Source organism: Lutjanus erythropterus, chromosome 7 (assembly GCF_056507025.1).
Source record: "Lutjanus erythropterus isolate fLutEry1 chromosome 7, fLutEry1.hap2, whole genome shotgun sequence".
NCBI lineage: Eukaryota > Metazoa > Chordata > Actinopteri > Lutjaniformes > Lutjanidae > Lutjanus > Lutjanus erythropterus.
The window spans coordinates 2,471,470-2,491,113 of NC_139323.1; the positions used below are offsets into that span (position 1 = coordinate 2,471,470).

Below are 19,644 nucleotides of genomic sequence, written 5' to 3' on the forward strand. Positions count from 1 at the left end.
ATTACTGAGTGAAAAAAAAAAGGTGTTGAACCTTGACAATAAGTAGTCATGCTGATTCAGTATTTTGCATTTCTGTGTTTTGCATCGCCCCAAGCAACAACTCTGACCCTATCATTTGAATTCATTCATAATGTGTAATACAACCACTCACGTTGGTCTGTGTGTCTGGGCGTGGCTCTCATCAGTCCTGCTGCCAATCAACTCCTGCTGCCAGTCTGCCTGCACACCTGAAAGCAGCAGTACAAATACCCCGGCTCTGCAGTCCACTCTGCACCAGATCATCCCGTCTACACATGTGGTACTAAACTGTGGCCTGCTTGCTGCTTCTTTGGGTGCTTTTCATTATGTTGAATTTTGCCTCCTCGTCTCCTCTCGACCCGGAAGTCGTTTCCCCTCCGCCATGATGAAGGATTTTCCAACTGCTTAAATGCACCTGGAGGAGACAAGGAGTGAGGAGAGAGGAGGCTTCTGGAGGAGCTCAGAGCGAGGATACACCGGTGTATCCTACACAGAAGTCTTTTTTCTCAATTAAGGGGCGTGTTGTATAAATGACACACTCCATGTTATCCTGAACACAATGAAATCATTTTAATTATGCAGTTAATTTTCACAGTTACATGATGAAACACAATATCATGCACCGTCAGTCTGTGTGTGATGTGTCTGGCACTTTAGGATATAAAGGTGAACTTTTTCTGAGTGACCATCAAACAACACAAACCCATGTATATATTAGATGATTTAAAAGAAAGTTTAAATGATCCACATATTTAAAACAAATTAAAGACGACTGTGAGTTTTTAGAAAATGTTCATAAGTAAAGGCTTCTTTGGGCATTCAGCTACAGTCCCTTTGACAGCTAATACAGCTGTGCATCACGTCATCAGTAACTGACGTCGCTTCAGACTGACGCTGTGGAACGAAGATTTTTCATTTCGGAGTCTCCTACATCCTCGCATCTTTTCCTCGCATCCTTCTTTTATTTCCTCGCTGGGTGGAGCTAAGATGCGAGGAAAGGAAGCGAGTGGAGGAGACAAGGAGACCAATTTACCAAATGAAAAGCACCCTTTGCTTTTTGTCCTCTTAGATTTGGATTTTTGCTTTAACCTTGTTTCCCTGTGCCTCAGATCTACAGTCACCAGTCACCTGTTTGCCTGCTGCTCCAGCCTGCCAACCCGTTTCCAGCCCTGCTCAGCCTGCCTGCCTTGTTTCACCTGAGAGCCCTGGATCAGACCAAACCCCTTGATTTTGTTCACTGAAAATAAATCCACCTGAATCTGAACTGCTGTCTGAGTCTTGCTTTTGGGTCCAGGTTTCCACTATACAAAACGACAGTATCACAATATTAAAGTAATGTAACTTAATTCCTTCAGATGACGTCAACATAAATATGGTGAAATTGTTGAGCCTAATATAGTGTTGTCAGGGCTGCAACTGATTATTTTCCACTAATCGATTAATTGTTTGGTCCATGAAATGTCAGAAAATGTTGATCAAAATTCAAGATGACGTCCTCGAATGTCTTGTTTTGTCCACAACTCAAAGATATTCAGTTTACTGTCAGAGAGGAGTAAAGAAACCGGAAAATATTCACATTTAAGAAGCTGAAATCAGAATTTGAATGTTTTTTCATTAAAAAATGATTCAAAATGATTATCCAATTAATTAATCCTTTCACAATTCAAACTTGGTCCAAACATGACAGACATAACATCTGTGTGCTCCGCATGCATGGTTTTCTACTTTTTCCTGTAATGATTATTTTTTATTCTTGAGTAACCTGACGACCATAAGAATTTTAACCATATGGTCAGTGTTACCCATGATGATGTCCTCAAATGTCTTGTTTTGTCCACAACTCAAAGATATTTAGAAGAAACCAGAAAATATTTACATTTAAGAAGCTGATATCAGAGAAGTTGGACATTTCTTGTTAAATAAATTACTCAAAATGCTGAATTGATTATCAGATGCAGATTAATTTAATAATTGATTAACAATAGATTGATCATTGCAGCTGTTGTTAAGTTTATTGGTTCCTTTATTTGTTGTGTGCAACATTTTGATTGATTGATTGATTGATTGATTGATATTAATAACTAATATTAACTAATATTCCCATTTTTACTAAATGCAACTGTAATCTGATTATATCACTTATCTGTAACTGTGATGGAATACAGATACCTTTTTCTGTATCTAGATGATGTAATCATGTAATTTTGTAATCCCTTAATCCTAAAGCCTGAGAATTAACCGAAAATGTAATAATACTCAATTACAAAGTGAAATCCCTCCAATCAGAATTTAATTTGTGAATTTAAATTACATACTGCTCTATTAATCACTTGTTCTGTGTTTTCCTTGAAGAAAAAAGTCAGGAACCAAAAGAGAGAAATGTATATTTAATATTTGTGATGGCGCCCCCTGGTTTTCCTTTCAGTGAAAACAGTTGTGTTATCTGTCTGAGCAGATGGACACTTCATTTCAAAATAAAGCAGTAATGTCAGCGTTCTATCCCAGACAGAGCAGACGGTCACACTGAGCCAGACAGAAACACAATATTCCTGCTAAAGTCTCCATCTTATCTTTACTTACATGGACACACGTCTTGTGCTGAACCTTAACTTGTTCAAAAAGCCACCAAACAAACATTCACCAGAGGAAAGTTCACTGCTAACATCAGTTTGCAGGCTGGATAGATGATGAGCTGCTCAGCTGCAGGACATGAAACAAACCTGGCACGTGCGGGGGGGGCGGAGGGTGCTGGAGCACCCGCCCCTTTGCCCCTTGATGCCCAAAGTGCCCTTTTGTCAAAGTGGGTTTTTGTTTGTTTGTTTGTGTGTGAAAGTCTGACTGTGTGGCCCAAAATAATAAATAAATAATAAATTTGTAGTAACTTTCCACTACTTTTTTGGCTCTCTGGTTTCTTTACTCCACTCTGACAGAAAACTGTATATTTTTGTGTTATGGACAAAACAAGACATTTGATCAACCATTTCTGACATTTTATGGACCAAACAACTAATCAACTACTGGAGAAAATAATCAATGATGAAAGTAATGGTTATTTGCAGCCCTAAAAAAACTACATCAGGCGAAACAATTTCACCACATTTTATTTTGAGGTAATAGAAAAAAAATGTAATCAGTATCATGACATTAAGGAAATGTACCTTGATTACTTTCTGTTATTTTTATGACACTTTTTAGACCAAATAATTGATTAATGGAGAAAATGGTCAACAGATTATTCGCCAATGAAAATAAACGCTATAGGAAAGAATTGAAAAAGCACGCAGATCCGTCTGGATGCTCCACTTGTTTGGAACTATTTTTCAAGTGATGTGATTGTGAAAGGATTAATTAATTGGTTAATCATTTTGAATCATTTTTTAATGAAAAAACATTCAAATTCTCTGATTTCAGCTTCTTAAATGTGAATATTTTCCGGTTTCTTTACTCCTCTCTGACAGTAAACTGAATATTTTTGAGTTGTGGACAAAACAAGACATTTGAAGACGTCATCTTGGACTTTGATCAACATTTTCTAACATTTCATGAACTACACTAATTGATTGATAAAATGATCAACCAATTAATCAATGATGAAAATAATCATGAACCCTAAACATGTTACTGACTATATTTTTCAGTTAATTAATAAGTGTATGGGCTGCAGGATGAGCCACACCTCATTCAACTCTTCCACACTCATCCTCCTTGTTAGTACAGTAATACAGAGGGCTGGGTGTGTCAGTTCTGCTCTCTCTCCTCCTGACTCACATCTGTCATATTACTTTTGCACATAGTTAAATACGTGTATTTTTACTTGAAGCAGAATTACCTTTGTGGTCTCCCTTGCTTTGTCTGGACTTTGGAGCTGGTTCACAACAAAGTAACCCTCACAGCTGTGACATTTCCGAACAGTGTCATATTCTGTCTCTGTGCTCCACCTCCTCAGTCATGTTTCTGCTTTCTGTGAGCGATGTGTTTCTTCCTACTCTTCCCCAGAGGTTATGTTTTTCTTTGATTCATTTAGTTGTTCATATTTCCCTGTTTCATTCAGATTTTGTTTTGCTTTACTACCTGCCTTTGTGTTGTCCCGCCTGTTTGATTGTCTGCCCTGCCCTGATTGGTTCCCCCTGTGCCTTGTTAATCTCCCCCTCTTGTCAGGCGTCCCAGCTGTTCCTAGTATGTTGTTCACCTGGTGTTTTGTTGTTGTTTTTTTTTACTTTTGATTTTTGCCTACTCCTTGACTGATTTGTTTGCCTGTTTGACTGCTTTGTCTGATTTTTGACCTTTGCCTGCCTCACCACTCCGTAAGCTTTAGTACATTGACTTTTTGAATAAATCATTGACCTGCACCAGCTCTGCCTCAGTACTCTGCATTCAGGTCCAATCTCCTGCTTCCTGTTTCTCTGAGCACTCAGTGTTGACACAAAGACCTTTTTTCTTCTGTTTAATAAAAAAAATATGAACAATACATTAAGAAAACACACTGTTTTTACTACAAAAAGGAATGACTTCATGTTATTCCAGTTGGACTTTTTTTTTTTTTTAAAGATATGTTTTTGTACTTTTTTGCCTTTTTTGGATAGGACAGCTGAGGAGCAGACAGGAATCAGGCTGAAGAGAGGGGGGATGAGACGCAGCAAAGGGCCAGGCGGGAGTTGAACCAGTGGCCGCCGCAGAGGACTAACAGCCTCAGTACATGGGGTGGACGCTCTGCCTCATCCAGTTGGACTTTAAGTCCAGAGTTATTAGTCCTCATGGGGGAGCACTTCAGTGTTATCACAATAAAGCCAAATATGTCTGAAAATGTACTCTTTTGTTTGCAACACTAACATATTTTATCAAACTTTTATTGACAGTTAAAACTCTTCTTTTACTTCAAACTGGTCATTAATACCCCAACCAAAATGGCTGAGTGGTGTTGGTTTTGTCTGCGCTGTGCTGAGTGTGAGGTGAAAACTTGAGTTTGTCATGTAACATATATATAATTTGAAAACTTGCTAATCTGTTCTGACACTGTTTTTGCCAATAAGGAAACACTGTTGAACCAGTTCTCAATAAATAAATAATAAAACATAACATATAAATTTTTTTTTTTTAAACCTTGTATTCAATTGAAGACATACTTTAAATCGGTATGAAAGAATTTTGCAGGCCGGATTATGTTAGATTTTGTGGAGGGAGGGGGAGAGGGGGCCAGGAAAGGCCCCTGGGCCCCCAGTTTGAGACACCTGACCATAAGAATCAGGCTGGGCCCTTTTTAAGTGTTACAGTATTGATAATAATGTATGATTAGCATTTTAATGTAACAGCAAGTCTTAGTGGAGCTAATTTGAACATATAATATCTGGTAGTTAAATCTGCAACGGAGCATCATATATTAAGAGTTTATCATAGACATATTACTTTCATTTTTATCTACAACTGTCAAACATAAACTCCAAGACATAAATGGAATAACTTGAATCATAAAGGGCCTATTGGAGAACCCCTCTTAGTTCCTGGTAAAACCTTTTATAAAAGTTTCTCCTTTTTCAGAAAATTAGAACCCAACATAAAGGGTTACCTGAAATGATCTGTGAAAGGTTTCACCCAGATCCCCTTTGATGGGATCTACAGAGAACCCTTCTATAGTTTGTCTGGAAGTTCTATCAAGAACCTTTCCCCCCTACAAGGGTATTTACAAAAGTCTACCCACGAGGTTCTATCAAAAACCTTTTTTTAGATTACAAAGGTTTCATCTTGAACCCATGCATGTGGTTTACTGAGAACTGTTTTGAATTCCAGGGTATTGCTTTTTTTTTTTTTTTTATCTAGAACTCATTCAGAGGGTTCTACCAAGAACCATATATACCATGGCTTTGATCTAGAGCTCACCCAGGGGGTTCCACCAAAAATTATTTTTTATTCCAGGGGTTTTATCTAGAACCCACCCAGGGATTTCTACTGAGAACCCTTTTACATTCCAAGGGAAATTCATCCAGAGGGTTCTACCAAGAACCACACATACCAAGGGTTTTATCTGGAACCTCCCCAAGGTGCTCTACCAAGAACTCCCTTTTTTATTCCATGGGTTTTATCTATGTGGATGTGAACAATCCTTGAAGGAAAAATGTAGAACCCCAGCCCTTTAGGAAGAAATGTTCTGGAACCTTATTTCTAATAATGTATTATGTACTGTATTAGAGTAAAAAATCAAAGTAAATATATATAATTGCATAAAATGACATATGTATATATACATATATACATATATGTAAATATAATATACATTAAAGAGAAAAAAACATTTGAATAATAAAACTGGAGATCGTGTCGTGGAGGTAAACAGGCAGGAACATAGATGTGGTCAATGCTCTACATTCACCTACAGTTGCACAAAACAGACATTTTTTCCTTTGACACAAGCCTCCTTCAGCTCCCCCGCTATCAAATCCCTGCACACAATGTATATTTGTGTGACAGGCAAAGATAAAGAGAAAAAGTGTACGAACAAAAGCGTTGAGGAGTACAACGACACAAAACAGTGAAATAACTCTGACAGTTTCCCCTGCTAGCTCCATTTCCAGGCCGTTTGCTGTTTGTCTTGCCTCTTTACCAATATGTACTCTGAACGGTCCCCGAACAGACAAACTCTGTTGAGACAGATAAAAAGACATTTGGCACAGGAAGCCAGGAATGAGAGCGAGAAAGAGACGGAGGGGAGGCGAGACAGAATGATGAAGAAAGTCAGGTTGGTGGGGGGGTTGCGGAGAGGAAAGGTAGCGAGACAATGAAGGTGAGGGAATGAAAAACGACAAGGCGAGGACATGGTAGAGTGAAGCGGAGGGGATTATGGGGACAAGCAGAGAGAGACAAAGTGGCGTTAGAGCAGACAATGGCAGCACTTCACTTAATGGAAAGCTGCTGAATGTGCCTGCCTTTGTTTGTTTTAGTCGACGCAAAAAGAGTCACTTGTGAGAAATCTGTAGCCCTCAGAATGCAAGGCTCTCACCAAGCTCCCAAAAGGTGTTTTAATAGTCAAATTACCCACAGAAACCCTAATTGGTGACAAAAGATAAAGCACAGTCACTTACAGCCAGTCACTCTTTCTCCAGCTGGTTCAGGTTTTCTTTTATTGTTTTTAACTTCACCTTTCTCTGCTACTTCAAAAAGCACTGGCTATTGTAGACTCCTTTATGGAGTTACTTTTTTCTGAGTGATGGCAGCTCTACTAAACCGTTCAGATGTGTCTGCCATCAAGGACTTACTCTGCCAATTATTTCCAACATGTGTTAATAAGTTCAAAGTGCCTGGTGTATGATAATTACCTTACATAAAGGGGAACAGTAAGGAAGAAAAATGAAGGAAGACAACCACATGCAGCTCCCACCTTCACTCCTCTGAACTGAGTGAGGGAGAGGAGTGTGATCCCCCTACAGGAACCCCGAGGATTACCAACAGATCCACAAATAATCAAGCCACTACAAATAAAATACAGAAGGTTCTGAACATAGAATACTGCAATAACAAAAGAATGAAATGAGCTTTTCAAATGAATACTTTTGTTAATCGTCATCACAGACGACTTGTTGCATTAATGTGGGCATCAAAATGAAAACTGTCATGGGGTGCTTTGCGTTCGGTAAATTGGTCTCCTTGTCTCCTCCACTCGCTTCCTTTCCTTGCGTCTTAGCTCCACCCAGTGAGGAAATGAAAGAGGGATGCAAGGAAAAGACGAGGACGGAGGAGACAAAACTCAGAAATGAAAAGTCCTCATTCCACAGCGTCAGTCTGAAGTGACTGATTAGCTGTCAAAGGGACTGTAGATGAATGCCCATAGAAGCCTTTACTTATGAACATTTTCTGTAATTTGTTTTAAATATGTGGATCATTTAAACTTTCTTTTAAATCGTCTAATATATACATGGGTTTGTGTTGTTTGATGGTCACTCAAAAAAAAAAAGTTAAAGTCACCTTTATATCCTAAAGTGCCAGACACATCACACACAGACTGAAGGTGCATGATATTGTGTTTCATCATGTAACTGTGAGAATAAACTGCATAATTAAAATGATTTCATTGTGTTCAGGATAACATGGAGTGCGTCATTTATACAACATGCCCCTTAACTGATAAGACTTCTGTGTAGGATACACCGGTGTATCCTTGCTCTGAGCTCCTCCAGAAGCCTCCTCTCTCCTCACTCCTCGTCTCCTCCAGGTGCATTTAAGCAGTTGGAAAATCCTTCATCATGGCGGAGGGGAAACGACTTCCGGGAGAGGAGACGAGGAGGCAAAATTCAACATAATGAAAAGCACCCATGGACTGCTGGAGCTTCTTGCTCCACTAAAACCCCACCCTCCTGCTGCTCCTCATGCACACACTCCTCTGCTCATTCTCTAGGCAGAACCTGCCGGTTTTTACCGCCAGCACACCATCGACACCCATTGGCACACCTCTTGTATTGACTGTCAGCCTATCAGTGGCCAGCCTGCTCAGTCTGCCACACACCTGTTGCTTGTCTGCTCATTTACCCTTCAGTACTTGTACCACTCAGTTTGCCTTCATCGTTTGCCAGATTGTAATTTGTGCTCCTGCCTGCTTCGTTTGTTCTGCCTTTTTTGGAGTTTGACCTGTGTCTGCTTACCTGGTTTGAACCTCTGCCTGATTGTCTTGATGTTTGGTTCTGACCTCTGGAATGGACTGTACTTGGCTCTGCCTGAAAATGCCAGTAAAATCTCAGTTTTTGCTTTACTCCTGCCACTGCCTTGTGATTCTGCATGTGGCTCCGCTCTGATTCATGACAGAACGCCACAGGTTTGGTGACGCACATCCGCTGTTCCTGCTGCCAGTGTGGCCTGCATGTAAATCTTCATACAAAATGGTTTTATAATAAATCCCTGTTGTAAAGACATTATGATCCATTTATCTGGGGGCCTCATTGAATTGTGTTGGTTCAAAGTACATTGGTTAAATAAATAAAACTTAACAGGTGGTCTTGATTTCCAATTTCCCAACATTAAAATACAAATATTTAATTAATTACTTAATTAGGAAAAAAGTAGGGGAGACCAGGCATGGATTGTAACATTTTTTTTTTTCTCAGCACCCATAACTCACTTAATTTTTGTATCCAAGCTCTCAAATGTTAATACAAAGTACCTTTACTTATTCCATTTTTTTTTTAGGTTTATTTCTGTACTTTTTTACTTTTCTCATAGGCTATGATCATTTTGATTATCTGATGTGATGGTTCTAGGTGGAAATTTATTGTAGTGTAATAATAATACATTTATTATGACTACACAAGATGGCATGCATGTTGATGAATATATAAATACATTTTACAAAATTGACATTTCGGTGTTATTTCATTTTTTAAAAAAGGTACTAATTAACAGAAAACATGTATCAATCTGTTAGTCTGTTATTTATCATGAGAGATAACAGAGTTTGGAAGTCAAAGGTCAAAATGATGCAAAGCTGCATTCTTAATCATAAATCCTGTAATTTTGGGGTTTATCTTCTGTATCACTTCTTATAGTCAAAAATCAGTTGGATTAGCGTGATAAAAATGCAGATTCTTAGTTTAGACTGAAACCCTGCTGCTTGACTAAAACCAATCCAGATTTTGATCTCAGGACTAAGGCCAAAACCAACTCTAAAAATAGCTGTCAGATATAGAAGATCTGTGGTTTGTCCTCTGTGTTACAGCACAGTCAGTCTTGCTACAGTAGAAGGAATCACTCTGGGTATGGGGAGGATTACAGCAACCATTAACTCCTGCACTGCAATGTACAATATCAAAAAGGAAACATGACATAAAACTGTAGATAGATGGAGATGAAAGTGGAGTGGATAATGATATGTGCTTCAGGTTCAGACAGAGGTGGTGGAGAACATGAAAGAACACGACACATTAAACTGCATTTAGAGAAGGTCAAACTTGGTGCAAGTCTTCAATATTCTGGCAGTTTGTAAATGCTGCTCTTTCATGTATAGTTTGGATTCTGTGAACAGTCAGCTGATTACTGTGGTAAGACAGTCAGATGTTTTTGAGCACTGAGAGATCAGACAAGCAGCAGTTGAATTTAACATTAATTTCTCTTTAAATCAGAAAAGAGGAACAGCATCACAGTACAGTGTCTGTCCGGCTTACAGCTGTGAAAATGCTGTCATCATCCAAGAATTTATAGAAATATTTACAGGTCAGACCAACCACTAATGTTAGCTGTACAGACCAACTGCTAATGTTAGCTATATAGACCAACTGCTAATGTTAGCTGTATAGACCAACCGCTAATGTTAGCTGTATAGACCAACTACTAATGTTAGCTATACCGACCAACCGTTAATGTTAGCTACATAGAACACCTTCTAACATCAGCTACACAGAATAACTGCTAACGTTACCTACACAGAGCAACTGCAAACATTAGTTTCATAGAACAGCTGGTAACATTAGCTACATACAACAACTGCTGACATTACCTACACAGAGCAACTGGTACTGTTAGCTACACAAACCAACTGCTAATGGAACAGTGGAATATCTGGTTCAACAATTAATAAACCTAACAACTTACATAAAACACTATATTAGGCTAAACAATTTCACCATTTGGTATTGATGTAATAGAAAAGTAACAGAAAGTAATCAAGTTACATTACTTTAACACTATGATACTCTGATTAGGTTACTGACTATGTTTTTTAACAGGGAATAATTATTTTGGCGAACATTATTAAACCCTCCTGATACTATGAATATGTGCTAATGTTAGCATGACTTAATGTTAGCCTGATTTAATGATAGTTGCTTTCATTCAGTGAATTTATGAAAACTTAAACAACACAATTTAATCAATTCAGGTGAACCATTTTATGTCTGACATAATACATTATTTGATCACAAAATATACTTTTGTTTTGCATCAGACCTCTGTTTCTGAGTCACCACAGAAAAAAGGCGGCTCAGCTGCAGAGGTGGACGTACAACACCAAGAGAAACCTGACTGATGCGCTTTTACTGAAATAAGAATGGCTGGTTAAGAGAACAGGCTGTAATTTCAAGTTGTTATAATCCACAAAAATAGACTGTTATCACCAAAGCAGAAAGCTGGAGGAGACTCATTAGAAACATGACATTACTTAAACTATGACTGAAGTATCCTTTTTACAGAGCAAGTCTCGGTGTTGTAAAGCTGAATGAGTTACAGCCCAGTGTAACTTTTCTTTTTTTGGAAATTATGATCAGCAACTAATTCTCTTGTTTTATCTCTCCGTTTTTCTCTATGTGGAGCTGTACGTTCTCACCCGCCACCCCGCCGTCCCCCTCCTCACTCCTCTGTCTATTTTTTGATGACCTGAGAGGCAGTGGCCAATGAAAGACAAAAGGTAAAATGGATATGGATTTTTCTCACTCAGCCGACCATCCCCGAGATGATTAAGTAGTTCATCAGGCAGAAATATAGAATTCTTCCCAGCGTGCTCATCGACCTGTCCTATAGATACATTAAAACGTGGGCAGGAAATCGTTGCAGAATGCACCGCACTACACATCGACTGCGAGCCTCTCTTACTCGATTGATCCCTGCTGTACGGTGGTTCTATGGGAGTCTCGAGTGACTCGAACGTTGTTTAACACACATGAACTGTCACACATAGATATAAACATGACTGATGCAGGAGAGATGCTTCTCTACATATTGAGAGATGGAAGTGTCACTGTAGTATGAAGTAACTTGGTGGCAGTTAACTTAAATTTACATTTAGGGAGCCATGTTTACATAACCGTAAATGTACTTAAATTTCTTTTAAACTACAGCAAGTCTTTAAATATCTAAAATAAAATATACACTACATTTTTAACATACATCCTGTTCAGTGGTTTCTTTGCAATTTCATGACAAATGCACCAGTTAGCTAAAGGCTACTAATCATGGACAGTCCTTTAAGCTCTGTTTTGTTTTCCACCAGCTCCTACAATAAGTGTCTGTTCAGCTGCTAAATGCTTCATTATGTTCACCAGCTAGTTTGTAATTTTGGTATTAAACAGTAACATACAAGGAGTTTTATCAGAGCTTTTTCACTAAACGTCTGCTGGAAACACATATCTTTAAAGACACAAGGTGGGTTATCGAAATTTCAAGTTTCCAAATTGCAAAGTGTCCATTACATTAACATGAAGTCACTTATGACAGGAGAACATTACATACAGAAGTGTCTGGAAATCAGGAGATGGGAACTGAGATTTTATTGATTTTACTGATTTTGCTTATCTGTCCGATTCTTTATTGATTGCCCTTATTGATTCCTGATCAAATTTCTGTGTGGAAGAAAGCAGGCCTGCACAGGTTTTATAACCTCTGAATCTGAACAGCAGAAACAGGGCTATTAAACCATATATCTTTTTTTTGGCATAGTTCCATCAGTGTTTGACGTCACTGTTTTGCACAATTGTCAGTAAACAAGGAACCGGTTTTTAGTTGAACTTGGTCCTTGATTCCCATCCCTGCTGGAGATCAAGCAAATGTGTGCACTTCACATCAGCCATAGTCTGTTGTTAAATGTAATTAAACCCAGACTCAATGAATATTGTTTTATGTAATCAATGCTTTTAAACAATCGACTCAACTCAAACTCAAAAGTTGTTGTCATGATCATCTTTCCCATCTATACCCTCCATCATATTTGATCTAAACATGGTCTAACCCTGTGACACGGAGAATGATGATATATCCTGAAATTAGGGCCAGGCGATTCAAATAAACAAACATATGTAATATCGCTAACCTGCACAGCCATATCAGAAATTCTACATTAGGACTGCTACAAGTATCTCAAACATGGGGCAACATGAGACAATCACATAAACTGACAGAGGAGTTCTACGCAAAAGCTTTTGGGGTGAGTGAACAAGTTTTAGACAGCCAAATTAATAGTGCTACTTTTAATGCAGCCTGGAATTGAATTAAAGAGCAGTTTAAAGGAAAAGCCTGTTTCTGAACACAGCTAATAAAGATGTAAAACTATAAATAGGGAGAGTAAGAAAAATGACACCAGAAAACTAATTGTTAAGGGACCTCCAGCCCAACTGTGTTTTGCATATGACACGTATTGTATTACCAACTCTATCCTGTACTCATTATAACAGTGGGTAGGTACTGTATGGTGAAAAAAGAGCCCTTTAAGTGAAGTGTCAACTTATTTTAGGTGTGAAATTAAGACAAGGTCTTGAACCTTGTAAGATACCTTGGATTGTCTAAATTACTCTGTTTCAACAGCAGTGACAGAGGGTTGTAATTAACTAAGCTTATATCACTGTGAAATTAACAGCCCAATTAGTTTTCAGTGTTGTTTTGATATGATTGTACCCTATAACCACATTAGCATCGTATTTGATACATGAGTTTCTGAGACCTCTACAACATCAATATGATCAATACTTTCCTGCAAAACCTATTATATGCAATCTGATGCCCTCTGCTGGATTATCAGTGCAAAATCCAACATGGCCGCCTTCACACAGTGACTCCCACGTTTTTGGGAGGAAATTTTTTTCAAATTTTGAAAAAGCTACTGTAAGAATAACAATTATATTGTTACTAATTACTTAAGTGAAACAACCTATACTTTCTTAATATTTTGTACCGTATTTCATAGTAAAATCATGTTGTAAATGTCTGTATCAAATATGATACAGTTGGTACATAAGATAATATATTTGTGAATCCCTCAATCATTATTCTACTGAATTTCATTATGGGATCTGCATAATTCCACCACAATCACAAATACACTCTAAAACAAACTTTAAGACTGAAATGTCATCTTAAGACAAATTTAGAGAGGGAATTTAGATATTTTAATTAATTTATTTTCTTTACATCTGCAGTCAGCTCTCATTATAATCACTTACTTGTTGCAAACAGTTATTAGCAAGTGAGCACTTGCAAATAATTATCTTTTTAATTGATTTTCATGAAAACAATTTCTGGGTGATCATAATTGTATGTTATACTTAGGGCCAAAGCACCGAATGCAGGAATTTTTACGTCTCGCCATGAAACAGGAAATTGTTATAACTTTATGATAAATGGTCCAATCTACGCCAAACTTCACATCTTTGATAAGAGTCCCTGCCTGAATAGGTACGCATGATAATATTTTGTCAGAGTAATAGCCATACCTGCTGGCAACAGGAAATTACATGTTTTAGACCTTTCTGATCTCATTTGAGTTGGATATGGTCATCCAGTTTGGAGGAGTACATCAGACTTTGGTAATGCTGTTTTGAGAAGATCCTGATGTTTCGTCAAAAGGCGTTGCTCTGACCCCACAGTGAACTTGTTTCGTGATGACACGGGTTGTTGTAACTTCAGTGTACATTGTTCAATCTACCCCAAATTTCAAATTTTTGATTAGAGTCCCAGCCTGAAGACATCTAAATGCCAATCAGGAGTCACAGTCACAGTGCCACCTACTGGCAACAGGAAGTAGCCCTCCACTGACAATTATCATTTGGTTTACATGAAATTTTCACAGTGTGGTCTACACTTAACATACTGGATCATGACGTACAATTGGTGGGTGTTCTTTTGCACTACCTAGTGGAGACAGGAAGTGACATCAAACTCATTCCAATAAACATGTCAGGCTCATATGTCAGGCTTTACAGGGTTGTCAAAACTATTAATAATTGCCAACTTGTTCATAACTGTGCTATGAACCGACTGGATCAGAATGAAGACGCTATGAGAAGGATGGATAGAGGGATGAAGAAATGGAGGAGAAGTTTTCATTTGAGGTCTTGCAGTGTGTTGGTGTACAGTCTGCAGTCCCTGACAGATCTGAACAGCTCATTACTCTCTCTCACTCCCTCACACACAGGCACACACTGCGTTACAGGTAATTTTGCTGTTGCCATGGAAGCCATCTGAATGAGCCCACGCTCTGACAATCTGAAGATCATGGGTTGAGCATGAGAACTGCTCGTCCACCTCACAGGCTTCTTTTCTTTCTATCTTTCTCTTTACTTTAGCGATATAACAGCCAAATCTTAATTTGCAATATTGAATAAATATGGAGCAATAATAAAGTGACAGCAGCAGCAGAAGCTGAAATCTGATAATAAACTAACCTATACTATTATCTTAAGAGCAAATTGGTACCAAGCTGCAAGGTGTAAAGATCATATCATAGTCATGGTTAAAAGGAACGATTGCTGACAGTCAGTGGAAGATAAAAAGCTGTCTCCTGTGTCAAAGTCTGACATTTTTTCAACTCATCCATCTGCCCTGACCTCCTCACTATGTGGACTAAGGCTCTGTAGCAACAACATGCTCCTGACAGAGCTTTGCTCCAGACAGACAGCAGTCATTCACATAGTGAACAGTCGCTAAGTTATTTGTTTTTTAAATGCAAAACAAAATATAGTGAAGCAGTCGTTGGTAATTAAACTTCTTGTCCTCAGTCTCCCTCCAGCAATACACATACAGTATAAAGTGAGGAAAAAAGTCATCCATCATTTCCCTCTTGGTAAACATACTCCTTTCTAAACCAACATTAAAGATTGTCTTGAAGGTAAGAATTAAAACATAATGTGCTTCTTTGTAGTGCTGTCATTTGGATTATTTAATTATTGGGAGGGATGTACCACAAAGGTCTATTCTAGGGCCAGTGGTTTTCCCTATTTCAGTAACAATCTTCAAAAAATCAATTTAATTGTATTGTTCAGTTTTATGCAGATGACACCTGTCATTACAACATATCCTCAAACTTAAATGACAGAATTGGTCAATGGCTAATAATCACCAAAACAACATATATGACCATTGAAGAGTAGCACTGACAGATAGCACTTGACCCTTAAGTATATTATGCAAGTCATACTGTAAGTTAAACACGTGGTTAACTTTGTGAAACGGTTGCAGTTTATTAGGTTTGGGCACCGAAACTACTTGGTTAGGTTTAGGAAAAGATTGTGGTTTGAATTAAAACAAGTATATCATGTGACACAAGTCACTTTAACTTAAAACTTTAAATAAATCAGCTCTGACTTTGTTTCACACAGAACTCAAACTCCAGTCTCATGGGTGAAAGTCCTATGTTTGACTGATCAGTTCTCCCTGTCCTCCTCCCTACATGACCTTTTTGTTTTTCCTACAGTTTCATCATTATTACTGTGCCGCCTAGCAATAAACATAAATATGAATCATAATAAGCTGCTCGCACAGTTGACCTGCATGGCAGTTTTCTGGTCAGGATGCAGAAGTTTCAACAACTGAGACAATTATATCCAATGATGAAGTAAAATGTTGTTGAAGCCATTCTATCTTTCTGACAAGTCACTATTTTCCAAGGTCAGGAATTTACTCTGATGACTAAGCAGTATTGGTACTCGATCACAAAAAAACAAAACCTAGAAATTGTTGATATCAAACAAATAGCAAACAGCTATTGTTGGTAGCTTGGCAATATGGATTGGAGTCAGGAGTTCCAGTTCAGACCTGGTTCCAAATTGTCCAATCTATTGTAATCATGTGCCTCCAAGTGTATCAGTTCCTTTTATTGATGCCGGTGTTCTGATGATTTATGCTGTCTTGTTGAAAAATGCCACTGTAGCACAAATCAATAACAAAGTATCCCTAACCCTAGCCCTGACAGCCTAACCCAGAGAACAACAAACACCGGTATATTTTCTAATAGCTGTGCATCGCAAAACAATGGAATCTTGCAACAAGGAGTCATTGCAGAGAGAAAGAAATGGTCCAAAGTGTGGCTTCATTTGACAAAGAAAGATGACAGCAGTGCTTGATGTAAAGTCTGTAAACTTACCATTTCAAGCAAGCCAGGAAACACCAGCAATATACTGAATATGCAACATGGCCTCAAACTCCAACAATGCCAGGTATTTGACCCACTTCACGAGCAAAACTGCTTCCACACTGCTTTGTTTCTTTAACTAAGAAAACCTAAATCAAATTTTCTACTGTTTCTGCACTGTGTTCAGACTGAGATAATAAAACAGTTGCATCAATACTGAAAACCTGTGCATGCCTACTTTTTTCCACACATAAAATTGATCAGGACTCAACAAGTGAATTGATAAAGAGCTGGATCGATAAGCAGTATTGATAGAAGCATTGGTATCAATTCCCATGCCTATTTGGCAACACTGGTACCTGCAAACAGACCAGCAACTAGGGCAACCAATGCATATTTAAAGATGCAGTAAGCAAATGTAAATGTTACTGAGATGAATGTGATTGTTGTGAAAAAAAGCTACCAAGAAAGACAGAGATGCACGTTTTGAATTATTTTTATAAAACAGTATGAAGCTGCAGTCACTTTTGAAAGTATTTGTATAACATGGGATGTGTTTTAATACCTGTTAGTTGCTCTTTTACTACCTTTTTTTTCTTTTTCCCCCCATCCCCTCCTGTGAAACAATTAGACTCGGCCCCTCTTTTCTAGCTCAACAGGCATACAGAGGATCGCTCCAGTGAAGAAGCATTGCCTAACACTCCTTGACCTCTCCTCAGACAGAAAGGCTGAATCTCAGGCAACTTAATTTAAGGCTTCCTCCCTGAGGGACCGGAGGCCAATGTCAAACTTAGTGAATGTCTGCACACTCTCCCATCTCATCTTCATTCCATCTACAGTGGCATAATAATCAGTGGGATGAACAAAGGGAGAAAAAAAACGGCAGATTGGCTGATGGTAATAGCCTCATTATAACAACCTTTAACAGTGTTGCCTTTATTCACACCCTCTGTTAGAGTGACAATTCTATCAGTCTAATTATAGACAAGATGCCCTGTCATCACTCCACTGTGTCCACATGTCCTCAATGTGTCAAATCCATTGTCAGGTAATGTGTATATTTGATCAACTGTCTGGGTCAGATGCTGATGGAGGTGTTGCAGGTTTAAACATGTGGATGATGTTGTGCACGTGTTGTCAGTACTGCTGTGTGTTTATATAGAATCTGCTCTGCTGCTATATGTTCAGTCTGAGGTGTTATTTCTCTTCTCTCTGGTGAGATGTAATGTGTAAAGGGAAACGTATGTATACTGCACATTGATAAATATGTTTTTCTTACCATTAAACCATTATTAGACCTTTATTTTGAAATGGGTCAGTGTTGTGTTCATTGGTAATGATAATGAATGCTATGGTTTACATGCAATTTTGTCCAAACTCCATAACTTTTCTGCAAATTTGACCATCATCATAGCCTCCTGCTATTTTTGCATCTGTATTTTCTTTATTTTGAATACATATGCCCGGCCAAAGGTGCCGGGCCGGAGGCATACTGTTCTCCGGTTGTCCGGCCGTATGTGAATCCATGCGTCCATCCGTCACAGATTTTTGTTTGCGCGATAACTTTTGAACGGGTGGACAGATTTGCACCAAATCTTGTGTGCTAAGATTCTATAATAGGTACATGAACTGATTAAATTTTGGAGACCATCGCTTTCAAGATGGCCGACTTTTTGTTTGCGCAATAACTTTTAAATGGGTGGATGGATTTGCACCAAATCTTGTGTGCTAACACTCTATAACAGGTACATGAACTGATTAAATTTTGGAGACCAATGCTTTCGAGATGGCCGCAAAATGGCTGCCTGACAGACCTGTCTCTAAAAACACACTTATGCCAATAACTTGGTCAATTATAAAGCTTTTTTATATTTGACTTTGATATATTTTTGAATAACTATGTTTGATACTATTAGGTAATAAAGGTAATAGCTCTTTCCTTGCAATCTTTGCTCATTAACTGTATACTGTATCAATAGAGCCATAATTCTCAAACTCCTGGGACACATAGGATTTATAATAAATCAATGGTTTAATCAGGTGTAGGGAACACAAAAAGTCACAGTTATATGAAACTGTTGCAGGTGGAGGTATCAGAATTGACGCTTTAGCGTCGACTTCTACCCGTTTTCATTGTTATCAGTGCTCTGTGCACTTTTATTTTATAATTTTGTGCTGACAAAAACTCCAAAACGATTTTGCTTATTTGTGAAACACTCCCCAGGTGCACCTCTTCAAGTACAAGTAAAACATATTTTGTTAATTTTTTTGTGATTCTGAGCCTTTATGGTAATGTTACTGAAAACACTCAGAACAGAGTGTGGTTTTGTTCTCCCTGGAACAAGGTAAATGAATTCTACAAAAAAAAAATCATAACTTTCTTTCGCAATTTCCACTTGGTCCCACAATTTCATTGTAAATAATGCCTAAAAGCACAGCTACATTCATCACAATTTTTTAGAATAGTTGCCATGAAATCGAAAAAGGCCCGTAAAATCATGGAGGGACTGAAAATAAATAAAAGGACAAAAAAACAAACAAAAAGAAACATTTATTTTCTCTATTTTCTTAACAATCTTCAAGAAATCTGTTTAATAGTTTTGTTCAATTGTATGCAGATGACACTGTTATATATGTGTGTATTTATGTAAATCTTGTATAATATCCATATGAAATATGATTTTGTTAGTGAGTAAAATCAACATGAACAAAACTATGACAACAAAACTGCTTTTTTTAATGCATTTTTACAAATAATTGAAGCTGTCATCTGGCCATGTTAAAATGTGTGACATTATAGTTATTTTCATTTTTAGTGG

The 19,644-nt window shown here is 38.0% G+C and overlaps 1 protein-coding gene across 11 annotated transcripts in view; it reads right to left on the reverse strand.

Annotated features, from left to right (window-relative positions):
• nlgn1 (neuroligin 1) overlaps positions 1–19,644 on the reverse strand; it is a 421,649-nt gene that overhangs the window by 329,637 nt on the left and 72,368 nt on the right. Inside the window, exon 5 of one of the 11 annotated variants that reach the window (XM_084722371.1) lies at positions 18,229–18,246. The exons of the other annotated variants lie outside the window; for them this stretch is intronic. Within the exon in view, the coding sequence (XP_084578497.1) occupies positions 18,229–18,246 (18 nt within the window). The remainder of the gene's footprint in view (positions 1–18,228; positions 18,247–19,644) is intronic. 11 annotated transcript variants of the gene reach the window in all.